The sequence below is a fragment of the Eublepharis macularius genome, chromosome 4 (assembly GCF_028583425.1).
Source record: "Eublepharis macularius isolate TG4126 chromosome 4, MPM_Emac_v1.0, whole genome shotgun sequence".
Taxonomy (NCBI): Eukaryota; Metazoa; Chordata; class Lepidosauria; order Squamata; family Eublepharidae; genus Eublepharis; species Eublepharis macularius.
This window is the reverse complement of record NC_072793.1, coordinates 156,855,227-156,868,768: the sequence shown is the minus strand read 5'-3', so window position 1 is coordinate 156,868,768 and position 13,542 is coordinate 156,855,227. Positions and strand designations below refer to the sequence as shown.

Sequence of the window (13,542 nt, the reverse complement as noted above, 5' to 3'; positions counted from 1 at the left end):
AAACCGTGCTATGAACTGTTCTCTGGACGCTTCTGTTTGATTATAACCCTATTCCTTAAAGGGCTGTAATTATTTTGCGTATCCTTTCGGAGCAAGACTCATTGAAGTCACGTGATCTGTCAACATGCCTAGCTTTGGCCTGCAAAAAGAGCGTTATGTAAGTTCAGTGTATTTGTGCACTGAAAAGAGTTTTGACAGAAAAAAAGATGTTAACTCTTAATTCATATGTAATTAACACCCACCCACCCCTTTCCCGGCGGAGGAACAGTGTCTGCTTGCCGCCGTGTAGATCATGAAGTCCTCTCCACGCAAGCGCAGCAGCAGCAGCAGCAAAAAAAAAGTTCCTGGCTCCCAAGGCCTGGCCGCATGCGCGCTCGTTCCTCCTTCACTCAAGGAGACTACAGCAATGCGCTTGCTCCAACTGGTCTGTCAGTTCGCGCAGGCGCCGTGGCTTAGCCGGTTGAAGCGGGCGGCTCCTGAGGAGAGCGGCGTAGAGTGGGCTGCGCGTGCTGGAGGGGGAGCTATCCCGTGTCCGCGCCATGTATCAGCGGAGCCGGGTGGTCGCTGGGCGCCTCGGGCCCCGGTGCTCCTGGGGCTGGGAGGGGAGCAGCGGAAGGCGTCGCTGGGCGCCAGGCGAATCGACTAGATGCTGTTACCGGGCGCGGCCGCGGGTGAGTGCGAGGATAACGGGGACCGGCAGGGTGACCCGAAGCGAAGCTTTCTGGTGGGCGTGGCCAGCCATCCTGGCCGTCAGAATGCCCAGCGTGGGAGATTGGAAGAAGCGCTCTGGGAAAGGGGTTGCTTGGGTTAAGAAGACGCGCGGTGGCACAAGGAACCCTGCATCGTTCACACGTGCAAGAAAATGAGGGGTTGGGAACGTTGACATGATCGAATGCACTGCAAACACTTTAGACTGCGGGTCATGTTTCGGAAGGATTTTTAATGTTTTTTTCTCCCCTATAAACGAGCACAACACCCCAAAAGAGTTTGTGTGGGTGGGTTAAAACTTTCCTCTCTAAAGCGCTAGTCTTCTACTTGGGGCGTGGGGCTGAGCAGGTTGGGACGCACAGTTAAGGGATAGTCTAAGCGGGAATGTTTGAAGTTAAAAGAAGCAGTGGGCACTCGGTTCGGGATGGAGGTAAGGAAGTGCTGCGTTGCTCAATGACTAAATTGTGGAAATTCACTGCCAGTGACAAAGAAATTGTGGAAATTCACTGGCAGTGGACCAAAAAACGTTTACTGGGAGTATGTTAAATGAAACAGAAAAGTGTTCACTGCTGGCAGAAGACAATGACAGAGGGAGGCAGAGGAAGCTCCCTGGGGAGGCAGTTCCATAGTTTCAGTACTAAGAACAAAGAGCTTTAAAAGATTAGATAAGTTTGTGGAAAATAGATCCTTCAGTGCTTACTAGTCATGGTGGCTGAAAGGAACCGCCAGACAGTAAACCTGTGGGCTTAGGAGACAACATGGAGAAAGGCCTTGGCTTTGGCCCTCTTAGTCCTCCAGTGCAACTAGTTTCCCTCTGTGTGAAATGGAGTGCTGATCTAGATAGACCAATGGCCTTATGTTCTAACATTCTTTCACCAGCAGTCTGAAGTGGTGTGGTCCATTCTACTATCATGTTACACTTCCAACTTTACCTGGAGGGGCTGAGGACTCTTCGCTTCAGCGATAAACATCTATTAAAGATCCCTGACCCTAGGAAAGCCCACCTGGCATTGACCAGGGCCAGGGCCTTTTCAGTCCTGGCCCCAGCCTGGTGGAATGCTCTGTCCAATAAGACCAGGGCCCAGCGGGATTTGTTAGTATGGGGTGGGGGGTAGCAGGGGAAGTATGGCACATGCCCTCCCTACTAGTGACACCTTCCATCTCTCACATATTTCCCTTCCAAAATGCTCTGGAAATGGCTAAAAAAAGGTGGTCGTCTAGATTATTGTGCCACTGTGTCTATATATGTAGGTATATATGTATTTTAATCTAGGTTATTTAAATGTTTTACGGTTTTAAATCGTATAAATTGTGAAATGTGATTTTAAATTCTGGTTGTAATCTGCCCTGAGCCTGCTGATGTGGGGAGGGCGGAATATAAATTGAACATAAATATAAATAAATAATATTTGATTTATATACTACCCTTCAGGACAACTTAATGCCCACTCAGAGCGGTTTACAAAGTATGTCATTATTATCCCCACAACAAAACACCCTGTGAGGTGGGTGGGGCTGAGAGAGCTCCAGAGAGCCATGACTAGCCCAAGGTCACCTAGTTGGCTTCAAGCAGAGGAGTGGGGAATCAAACTCGGCTCTCCAGATTAGAGTCCCACGCTCTTAACCACTACACCAAAGTACCTTCTGTATGCATGACTGGTACTCTGCCCCGGAACAATAGTCCCTCCCTGTAACAATCATAATTAGTGCTACATGGTGAGCTGGAAGCTAGGAAGTGGCAAGTGGTGGTGGTGATAGCAGCATGAGAAATGACAGAGCTTTATATGATCCTAAAGCCTCACGTGCTTGCTAGCTTTTCTTAACATTTAGCACATTTTTGAGCTTTGTTTTGGGGATTCTTGTGTGCTAGAAAACTAAGCTCTTCAGAATAGGCAGTTCTGCCTTAGATACAGCTGCCTTTGTTGCTAGATGTAATTGCAACACCTATGCGAGGAGCGCTTAATGCTATACAATAAAGTACAAAAGGCAGGATTTAGTTTTCTGTGCATAAACGAGTCAGTGCTAGCATGTTGTCCTCCTTAGGTGGAGAGGAGGGAGGGAATAAAACTCCCTATGGCTGCTGGTCCTCTGGTGGCTAAGGCTTCCCTGTTTCCTGGTGCTTTTCCTAGTCCTTGAACTTCTGGCCAGTAACAGGGACAGTGACCACCCCTTCCCCTCTCCCATGTATATGTCTGTGGCCATTTCTACATCTGCGAAAGACATTTTTATATATCATGACTGGATGACACAGGATGACAGGTTTTGTGTGTGTGTTACTCTCAGGAGAGCCGGGAAAGATTGAAGCTCCTCAAAGGACCTTTTCTTCCATTCTAGGACCTAGATGCTTCTTGGGATAAGTTACCTCCAGGGCTTGTTCCTGCGGGCTCCATAGGGCCAACGTTCCACCCATTTTTTGCCAGGAGGCCATTGGAAGCCCTCCCCACCTCCCCACCTCTTCCAGTCCCTATCCAAGGCAACTTTGCTGGTATCAACATAAGTGAATCAAAGAACAGACTTTGTCCATTGGTGGATGTGCCCAATCTAGACACGGGGACTCTTTTTCACCCCACTCTACTCTCCCCTCTTGAAGGCATGGAGGATGCCATTATGTTGGTGAACGGAAGGCAGGAAGATGACATAGAGGTGAGGGATGGTGGAGGACTAGACGGTGCCTCTTTAGACTCTTTGCACAGCCTGTTCCATGGCTGGCAGTGCCGCTCACCCTACCAGGCCCCTGAGGTAGCGCTGGACCCGCTTATGCCCTTCAGAGCCACAACAGGAAGTCCATGCCCAGCCAGTTCTTCGGGGAATGACGATTCCAGCATGGAGGAGCATCTTGCAGTCATGCACCAGAAATTACGGAGTGAGGTAAGTGTATGGGGATCCTATGTTGTTTGGGGCTTAGAACTTTTTTCTTCGTAGGTGTGTAGGGCTGGAAGACATCTTGGTCCCAGTTTGCCACATGTGTTTGAAAAGCTTGCAAAAAAGTTCAAGCTAACTTATTTTGGAGGATGAAATATTGGAGTTTTTAAAGGGTTTTTTTTTTTTTGCGAGGGAGTCAAGGCTGTGATCCAAATAATTGTGTGATGGATGCACATTTGGAATTGCCTTCCCACAGCAGTTCTCAAAAAGTAATTCATAAAGGTTAGACCCTCTGGGGCAGCATCTGGCACAAAATGAAGCCCTGTGTATGCTCAGAACCACTTTGAGCATGCTCATGGGATTTCCGAATTCCAGCCCCAGTCTGTAGAATTGTGACACCAAGGCACATGCTTGCAACTTAAGCCAAAAAATGAAGCTCAAGTACCAGAGATGGAATTTTCACATACAAAAGTGAGGAATTGAATGAGTGTTTTCTGAGAACTTGTTTAGTAGGTTTAGTTGCCTGCTGTTTGAATCGCAGAAGGGAAGATTGCTAGCGATAGAACAGATGTGAAAACTGAGGCCTAGCAAAGCTAAGTGACTTTGCCAAGATTGTACAGAGAGTCAGTAGTTGGACAGTGAATCCTTCCTTGTTCTCTCTCCAACCCTTCCAGTTACCAGGCTTCTTTTTGAAGACACATGACTATGGAATCTACTCGCAGGATGTGGAGTTTGACAATGAGATTCTGCACCTGAAGACCCGGTCAGTGCTGGGGACTGCTTAGGATACGTTCAAGAAAATGAGCCCTTTCATTCCATTGAGTCTATCATTTTTATGCAGCTACCGTCTCATTGGCCAGATCTGGTCCCTTGTCAGCCAGTAGTTGGTTTCCAGCATGCCTGTGCCCTTCTAGTGATTCAAAGGGCCTTTTAGCACCCTTCGTTTCATCTGGCTTCCAAAGGCTATGGTGGGGCAGGCAACCAGAACGAATACAGACCCTCAACCATGAATTTCCTTGTTTATAGGCAGCATATTGATCTGGTATTTTCAGTCTCACCATTTGAGTACATTGGAAGAGGCAGCTGAGTGAGCGTGTGGCTCAGCCCTTCTCGTCTGTGCTCTGAGCAGGGTGACCAGGTCTCTCCTAATTGCAGGAGACCACCCCTCTGTGCAGGCCCTGCTGCTGCTCAGTAGAGCAGCGGGAGCAAAATCGAGGGGGAAGCTGGCATTGCACTGATGATACAATGTCATTTCCAGCATGAAGCCCAGAGTGATTTCACTGCATCATCCCAATGCTCTGACATCAGTTCCAGTCCCTGTCCACTGCTGCTTACCAGTGTTTGGATGACAACCCTAGCTCTGACCTACATTGGTTTGTTGGGCGGTACTGCCTGCTTACTGCTGACACCAGTTTTTGGTTATTGTTAGCCTGAAAATCCCTTTGATTGCCATGAGCACCTAATTTGTCTAAGGGATTCACATATTGTGGCTTTTATTTGCATGCATGTGTGCACATCATCCACCGCCTCCTCTGCAAAATATTTTTGTTCAGATGACATGAGCTTATATGAAAGCTCTGTCTGGGGTACTTGGAACTATGGCATACAGTAGCTCACACGCGCAAGCATTGGTTTTGTATTCCAGGCTGAATATGCATTTGTGAGCTCATCCTTAATTGAGGGCCTCCCTACTTTAAGTGGGGGATGTAGAGGAAATGTTTCTGTAAACTTTATAGATGTTAGTGGAACTACCGGCGTGGAACTATCGTTTTTTTCAAATAGCAGAGAAAAGAGATCTGTACATTTGTTGGGGTTCTACTGATGTCTTGCAGAAAAGAGGGGGAAGATTTGCAGTTCTACAGTGGGACTTACTTCCGTTGAGATGGTAAGGTAGATCCACATGCCTTTCCCGCTAAAAGAGGGAAGGAATACTGATGGAAGGGAAAGTAATGATGGGGTTGTTACCCAACCAGTGAGAGAATATATAGGCGAAAGGGTTCTTCGTTACTGATGTGCTAAAGCTTCCTCTCTAACTCGGATAATTTCACATTTCCCACTTCCGTCACCAGTGGCCGACCTATGTACCAGCTGGCACTGACCTTCTGCCGGTTTGTGGCTTGGAACTACTTTGCTGACTTGCGCATGGAAGTGCTGAAGGTGACACAGCACTCTGAGAACTGGAGCATCCAAGCTCGGTGGCGGATTACGGGACTGCCTTTCCATGTCCTCCTGTTCCGCTTCTACAAGAGGGACAAGGCTGAACTGTACAGGTGAGGCTTTCCCCTGTAACCTGCTGTTTGCCTTTGAGCTGAATAGTCTTGTCATAGGGAAAGCCTCTGACGAAATCAGCTCTCTGTAAGGCAGTGTAACTGTCATGCTTCTCTTGTATTATCAGAGTTCTTGAGGCATGGCTGGTCTTCTGGAGGCGTGCAGAACTTTATTTGGGCTAGACTGGGATTGCAATAAGAACTGGGTTTTATATAGTGGGTGACCCAGACCACATCACTATATTACAACAACAAAAAATCCCATAAGAAACCTGTAAACAAAACAATCTTACATTCCTATACTTTAAAAAAAATAGTATCTTAAGCTTGTTCAAGGCAGATGTAACAAAGGTTTCATTTGTTCTGAATTATATCTTGGCTTGGGAAGGACCAGACCATTCAAATGGTTCATTAAGCAGGCAGAGGAAGTTTTAGTAAAGACAAGATACATCACCTCTTGGGCTGTGGTTTTAGTGAGGTCAGTGCAAATCCACATGATGCACCAGCAAGAGTAGTGGGTAATAAGTCATTCTTTTTTTTAATTCCCCTTCTAGGACCTATGATGCCTATTCCACTTTCTTCCTAGATTCCCAAGGATTAATCAAGTGTCACAGGGTAAGCAAGGTAAGTTTCAGGGTCTCTCCTTCCCCACCCAGAGCTTTGCTGGTATTTTGAGAGCAACTCCTTCTACAGAAACTATCAGACTAATCTTAGACGTTTCCTTCCTTGCAGCTGATGCCATCCCAGCCTCCTCTGACCAAAGTGAAAAAGCTTCTGGTGGCCTCCTTGTTGGGCCTGGGATTGTTTGACCAGAGGCCGTCTCTGCAGCTTCTCTTGTCAGCTCTGGCAGGCAAACAGCATGGGCTGCCAGTAGGCTGTCGGAACAGCTGAGGCTAAGCACTTCTTGTGTATCATTTAGTTTGGCTGCCCCACCACAGGCTGAGGATGCCGCTAGTGGCTCATTGTATATCCATGATGTCTCTGTACAGGGTGTGTGGGCCTTGTCTTATGTTGCTGTTGTTAATGCCATCAGCAAGTGCTGTAAAGATGGTTGTAATTTAATCTGTACATAATAAAAGGTGTATGTTGAAGAAGGTCTGGCTGGTTAGGGAGGCTCTCTGTCAAGAGCAAAAATTGGGCTGCAGGCTTCATAAGGAAGCGGTGAACTTTGAACTAGTGCTGAGCAAATAGAGAGTCCCTGTTTGGCAAAACATTCTGCCCTATGTGAAAAGCCCCCTCCCCCCGGGCATATGCAAACAAACATAAAACTACTGCCTTCTTTGGAATAGCAAGTGCTTCTTTGAAGAAGGTAGTCAGTCCACAGTAGTACTCCTTCCTTTGCAAATGCTGGTGTGGGGATGAACATGTGTGGCTTTTTTTCCTTGCATGATTTGCCTTTCAGATTTGAGAGTAAAGAGCAGCTTCTACACCAAGAAATGTACCTCCCCTCAAGAACTGGGATTGCACTATTAGACCTAGGTTTGCATAGGGAATGACCTGGCCTATCCTATTTTATTAAAAGAAAAAATCCCTATAAAAGAGAGTCTTGGAAACAACATTAGCTTACATACCTGTATTTTAAAACTGTACTATCAATATTGTTTTATAGGGGATCTTCCCACACATACTCTGCAATAGAGATGGGCACAAACCAGAAAAAAACGGAACCATGCAGTTCGTGGTTCGTCATGTTTCACAAACCACAAACTTTCACGAACCTGCCCCAGTTCACGAATCGGTTCGTTTTAGTTTGTGACAATGTCGCTTCCCAGCCAGCAAATCACCACTTCCGAGTCAGCAGCAGGTCTGCAGGAAGTCCACCCCGTTGCCTAGGAAACTGGTTGATCGGTGCCAGGCTGTCTGCAGTGATGAACTGAAAAACGAACCAGCCTAAAGTTCATGGTGGTTCGGCAGAAATGGGATCTGATGAACCACTGGTTCATGAACCACAAACTGGCCTGGTTCGTCACAAATTTTGGTTCATGCCCATTTCTACTCTGCAATCTAACCCTTCCAAATGGTGTTTGGCTGTATTTTGTACTGTAATTATTTTCAAAACAGTTGCTTCCAGATGACCTCTTTAATTGACAAATTGTCTGAGTTTATTTTGTAAAAGGGGAGATCACAATCCACCCTCTCTGTATGTGCTGCCTCCAGCTTTCTGGGGAATAAACCATCACTTCTATTGCAGACAGCAGAAGGATATTCCAATTCCCTTCATTTTTGATGCTACAACTCCCATGATCATCCTGAACCTGATGACCAATTATGGGACTTCTTTCTTTTCTGATGAGTTATGCCTGTCATAGACAGACAGATATTATTGTTATTATAGATAGTATCATAGGTTATTTTGCTCATGTTAATGCTGTACAGAGGCTTTATTCTTTTTGAATTAGTAGTCAGTCCCTTAGGAAATAACCACCCATGTAAATGCAGAGCCTGCAAGATGCACTTTTTACCACACCGTTTACTGAGCTCTTAACTGTTCCCGTATTTTGAAGGAAGATATTTTCTTATTTCCTATTCTATCATAGCACTTTCTAGCTCAACATTTTAATTTCAAATCAGTTGCAATTAATTAGGCTTCTGTATCCCATCCTGCCCGTGATGTGGAACCACTCTCTCAAAGTCCAAGGCAGTTCCCCCTGGTATGCATGCTGTGTGGGTATGTGTGTGTCATTCCATAATATCCCACAACAGATTCTCACAATATTAGCTTTAAGGCAGGGGTCTGGATCCTGCAGACCCTTTTGGAATTCTGACACAGGGTGGTGGCTGCAACTACAAAATGATTGCCAAAGGAGTTAGAATTTACCACAAAATGTCAGGGAGTAATATCATGCATAATGGTAACCGTAGCTTTTCAACAAGATGCCTTTTAAAATGAACTTACTGTTTAAAAGTATTTTCCTACATACACACAGCTTACCTTCAGTCATGCAGTGAAGATCCTTGGGTCGTAATGGCAGCTGCTGCTGAAGCAACTTCATAAAAATCTGCACAGCTAATTAGATCTCCAGTGGCCAATTAGAAGCCCTGGTATGCAAAAGACCCACCCTAGCTCTTCCACTTTCTAATAATACTTGATGGGATCCAGGAAAGGTGTCAGCAGGCACTGTGGTGACCATGGGTGCCATGTTGGAGATCCTTGGCAGGAAAGTCATGAACCAGGCCAATAGCAATGGGTTGTATTTGATTTAGTCTAAAGCATACAGGAAGGTATCAGCAATAACTAGAAACACCATGACTTAAGATGCCAGAAGGAAAGCCAAAGCAATTCGAGAGGGTGTGAACAGTCCAAAGAAACTTTTTTTCCTAAGACCTCTATCAGTTCTTTGGTCAGCAAGAGAAACAAGTGACCCAAGATTGTAAAAAACAATTTATTGTCTGCCCGTAAGTGACAACAGAAAACTATACAGCTGTACAAAACAAGAAAAGTAGTCCACTGGTGAAGGCATCACTGCAGCATAAAGTTTATAGGAAGTACAGCATAGATTCCTGCTTCAACCCAGCTCCTCTCGGGTCTTTCCTACTTTCTTTGGCAGCTTCTTTGTTGAGGCATCCTCCAGTTCCTTAGCCTTGTAGTAGTGAGGGGCCACCTCCAACAGCCATGTGCTGTCAATCTCTATGACCTTCAAGGAAACAAGATTGAGGTACATCCATCTGCACTTCAGCCAATCAGATTTTTTTTTATCTCCGGTTCCCTCATGACAGTGCTGGTGGCCTATCCTCCCCTGGCCCGCTAGGCACCTCCTGTGTAGTATGCAGAGCTACAGGGCCTACAAGCTCACAGCCAGCCAGCAAATCTTTCCCATCTTCCACATCTTCTTTCAACCCCATCCCCTCAAATGGAGAAGGGATGTCTGCCTTCAAAATCAAGAGGGATCAAGTAGTCTGCAGCGAATACTGGGTGGTGCGGAAAGCTGCAGCAACTATGACGTATGACTATTTTGTTGTGCTGGCTAAAGGAGAACTGTGTATACATGCTTGGAGCTGAGGGCAATACTAGGCACTTTTTTCAAGCTGCCTTTTGACAATCTCTGACCCTGTTGTATTAAGGTGGTTTCTGTACAATTAAAGTTGCTTTAAACTGCTGGTCCATCTAGCAAAATACTGTCTACGTTGACTGCCAGCAGTTTTCCAAGGTCTCAAGCAGAAGCTCAACCAAGCCCTAATACGGCAGATCTGGAGGTACCATCTGGGACCTTCTGCATGCAAAATGAAAGCGAAGGCAGTACAGTGGAATCACTTGAATTAACCAGCAGCATCTTAAGCTCCTCTCCTCGTGCACCAAGGCTGCATTCCTAGACTAGAAACAAAGCCCGTTGTGCAAATAAATAAAACAGGCTCTAGAAAGCTGAGGCTGGCTGGCAGGGGGGCGAGAAGGGCTGGCAGGTGGAGGGGCAAGGGGGGTCTGGGGAGGGCTGAGAGGCAGGAGCGGTCAGAAGGGGCAAGGGGGACAGGAGGGCTGAGAGGCTGGAGGGGTCTGGGGAGGGCTGGCAGGTAGGGGGGCAAGGGGTGTTGGGAGGGCTGAGGCAGGAAGGGTCTGGGAAGGGCTGGCAGGTGGAGGGGCAAGGGGGGTCTGGGGAGGGCTGAGAGGCACGAGCGGTCTGGGAAGGGCTGGCAGGTGGAGGGGCAAGGGGGGTCTGGGGAGGGCTGAGACGCAGGAGGGGTCGGGGGCGGGTTGGCAGGTGAAGGGGCAAGGGGGGCCAGGAGGGTTGAGATGCAGGGGGGTGACGTGCCCACCGCTCTGTGAGCCCTGCTGGAGCCAGGGCAATGGGAGTGACGCGGCCCAGCTCTGGCGGGGCTCACAGGGCGGCAGGCACTTCACCCCCCTGCCCTGGCTCCGCCGAAAGCGCATCTGCAAGTCCCGGTGAAGCCGGGGTGAGGGCACAGTGCCTGCCGCCCTGAGAGCCCTGCCAAAGCTAGGCCATGCTGCTCTTGATGGAGCCGGGCCGATGGGAGCGGCGCGGTCCAGCTGATGGGGCTCACAGGGTGGCGGGCGCTTCCCCTCCTGTCCCATCACCCCGTCTCTGCTGAAAGCAGCACAGCACAGCTATAGCGGGGCTCAAGAGGGCGGCGGGTGCTTCACCTCCGCCCAGGGTCCACAGGGGCTTGCAGGCACGTCATTCTTCCCACGCTGCCCTCCTCCTCCAGCTGGGCTATGTAGCCCAGCGGCAGGGGGCCGGGAAGGCTCACTTGGCCATCTGCTGGTGTTCCATGGCACACTTTTTATCCTGGTGCTCCTGCGCAGGTGCACCAGGATAAATGTGTGTCGTCGGAAACCCGCTAAGACAATTATGTTATAGGATGCTACTAAACTCACCTAAAACTGCTATCTTCCCCACAGTAACATTACCATACGATATCAGCTGTACTTGCCGGCCACCTCCCTTGTGAGATAAAAGGCTTTGTTGTCCTTATCAGCAAGGAATTTACCTTGTGATAGCTGTGAGACCTACCTGTCTCATGAACTCTTTAGTGGTGAAGACCAACTCATGATAGATGAGCCAGCGTGGTTGCTCTTCAAACAGGGAGCTGTTCGGATGGATGAACACTGTCTGCTGGTGCTTGACGGTCTTGTAACCACTACGGGTGAGGCGGGACGTGTGATAAAAGAAACCAGCAGTGATGGCCTGAAGATGGAAAGGCAAAAAGTACTGAGCACTGAGAGATCTGAATAGCACTGTGGGGGACTCTGGATGCCTCTTCTTGAAATACCTGAATAGCACCATGATTGTGTGCTCAAAATGCCAAGGTGGTGCTGTGGTTGCATGCTGACTATCAGATTCTCATGGTCATTATGCAGCAGATATAGATTGTGGGGCTACTGCTCTTGTTTTTAATACATGGATGGGAGATTGTGGAATTAATGCACTTTTCTGCAACTAGTGTCACTTCATGGAAAATTGGAAAGGGAGACCAGGCCCCGCAAACAGAATTTTATCATGTTTTTGCAGGCACGCAGGACGTGATATTAGGTGCAGAAATCAGCTTCCTGAAAACGTTACTTTAAAAAAATTTAAAAATCACAACCCTTATGGTTGTGAAAATACATGGGAAATACCTGGCAAGATGTCAGAGGATTGAATAAGATTTCCAGCAGCCATCAATAATGCTTCTGTGTCTTATGGTGCCCCAAAATTAAAATGTGCAGAATAAACTATGCAGAGTAAGAATATGCAAACTGCTCATAATCTATACAACCTGCAGAACTTTGCTTCTTTCTGCACACCAACAAGTTCTGAGAATCTGAAGGGGTGGGAAAATGTCATTTTCCGGCACAACAAGGAAACGTGCACCTCTCCCTAATGCCTTCCCCCACCACCAGGTGAATGGAGGTGGGAGAGGCAGGGCATCCCCTGCCCCCAGTGGGGGGATGACAGCCCTCCTCTGGACTCATGCTGGAATGAAGGACTTGCCTGGACTCCATTTTGACTATGTATAGCCACAAAATAGGAAGAGCCACATACCTTGAACTCAAGGTAATGGAACTTCTCTCGAAGGCTCCAATGATTAAGCGCCTGTTCCTTTAATTACAGCCGTTAAGGAGAAGTTGATTCAGGGCAAGATAGATTGGTCTGCAATTTTATTTTCCATTATTTGCTCAGTCCCGCTACATACAAGTAATCTGGAGTATATGATTCTTTTATAAACCTTTGTAACTTGAATTCAAGAAGTCTGATTTCTGTATGCTACCAATACCATGTCCTACTCTTAACCACATTATCAAAGGCGAAGTAACGGAGGAGGGTGCAAAAGGGCATCTGCTTGTTCCTGCCAGAACTCAATGGGGATCACAGTAAGGCAATGAAGCCAGCACAAGTCTCCGGAGGAACATCAGGATGGAATCCCATACCTATGGCTGGTTACAATCTACCAACTGAGATGTTGGTGACCCAAGAAAGGGTTAATCAGACGAATAGGGAAGAAGGCACTTCACCAAGCAGTGACTTGGAGTGGCCTAGAAACTCAAACTCATATACCCATGAGGAGTGAGAAAGAGAAGAGCAACACATGCACATTGCACATGTCCTATTCTCTTTTTTTTTTGAAAAATTTTTATTGGGTTAGAACATTGTTATTTTTACATTACAATCAATTTTCCCCTAATTTTTCGTTTCTAACCCCCTCCCTTTCCCCCCCTTTTGTTGACTTCCAACAGCTTTCCCACCCTCTGTCCCTTTTCCCTTACTTCTATTAAATTCCTCTATCTAAAACAGATATACATTCTCCATTATATTAAGCAGTACATCTTTAACTCCCTTACTTATTATACACCCAAACTATACGTCTTTAGATAAACAATTTATCCCATTTTCCAGTTTTGAATATTTCTATATAAACCTATATATCATAAACCATAAAAATTTCCCACATTTAAATCAAACAATTTGATTTGTTCTCTATGTATTACTCATTTCATCTTTTTATGGTAATTCTATATAACTCCTCAGATAGTCAATCAATTTAACTCTTCTATACATTCAGTTTGGTGCATATAAATCTTGTCAAAGAAAGAAAATATTGTTAGTTAGTCAATCCTCATGTTTAAACCTTATCATTAATTATTCTCTATCAGTTAACCTATACATATCTATATATATCTCAATCAATTAATCTAACTGCTTATAAATTCACATTTCTCTTCCTCCCCCGGTAAAGTCACCCCTCTCTTTTATACTTTTATTATACTTCAGTA

At 46.5% G+C, this 13,542-nt stretch overlaps 2 protein-coding genes across 3 annotated transcripts in view; one reads left to right on the top strand and one right to left on the bottom strand.

Moving 5' to 3' along the window:
* The first annotated feature begins 457 nt into the window (after positions 1–457).
* Positions 458–6,931, top strand: C4H6orf136 (chromosome 4 C6orf136 homolog). 2 transcript variants are annotated; one of them, XM_054975831.1, is made up of 6 exons: positions 458–671; positions 3,043–3,576; positions 4,245–4,333; positions 5,640–5,840; positions 6,392–6,461; positions 6,570–6,931. In XM_054975831.1, the coding sequence occupies exons 1-6, from the start codon at positions 540–542 to the stop codon at positions 6,726–6,728; spliced, it is 1,185 nt and encodes a 394-aa protein (XP_054831806.1). In that variant the 5' UTR covers positions 458–539; the 3' UTR covers positions 6,729–6,931. The 2 variants fall into 2 exon arrangements, with proteins under 2 accessions (XP_054831806.1, XP_054831808.1); XM_054975833.1 differs by having other exon boundaries at positions 559–671; positions 3,299–3,576.
* Positions 6,932–9,204: 2,273 nt separating this feature from the next.
* The window catches only part of DHX16 (DEAH-box helicase 16), a 32,231-nt gene continuing 27,893 nt past the window's right edge, over positions 9,205–13,542 (bottom strand). Inside the window, exons 19-20 of the mRNA XM_054975829.1 lie at positions 11,303–11,476; positions 9,205–9,472 (exon numbers count right to left, since the gene is read on the bottom strand). Coding sequence (XP_054831804.1) covers positions 9,344–9,472; positions 11,303–11,476 — 303 coding nt within the window. The 3' untranslated portion in view covers positions 9,205–9,343. The remainder of the gene's footprint in view (positions 9,473–11,302; positions 11,477–13,542) is intronic.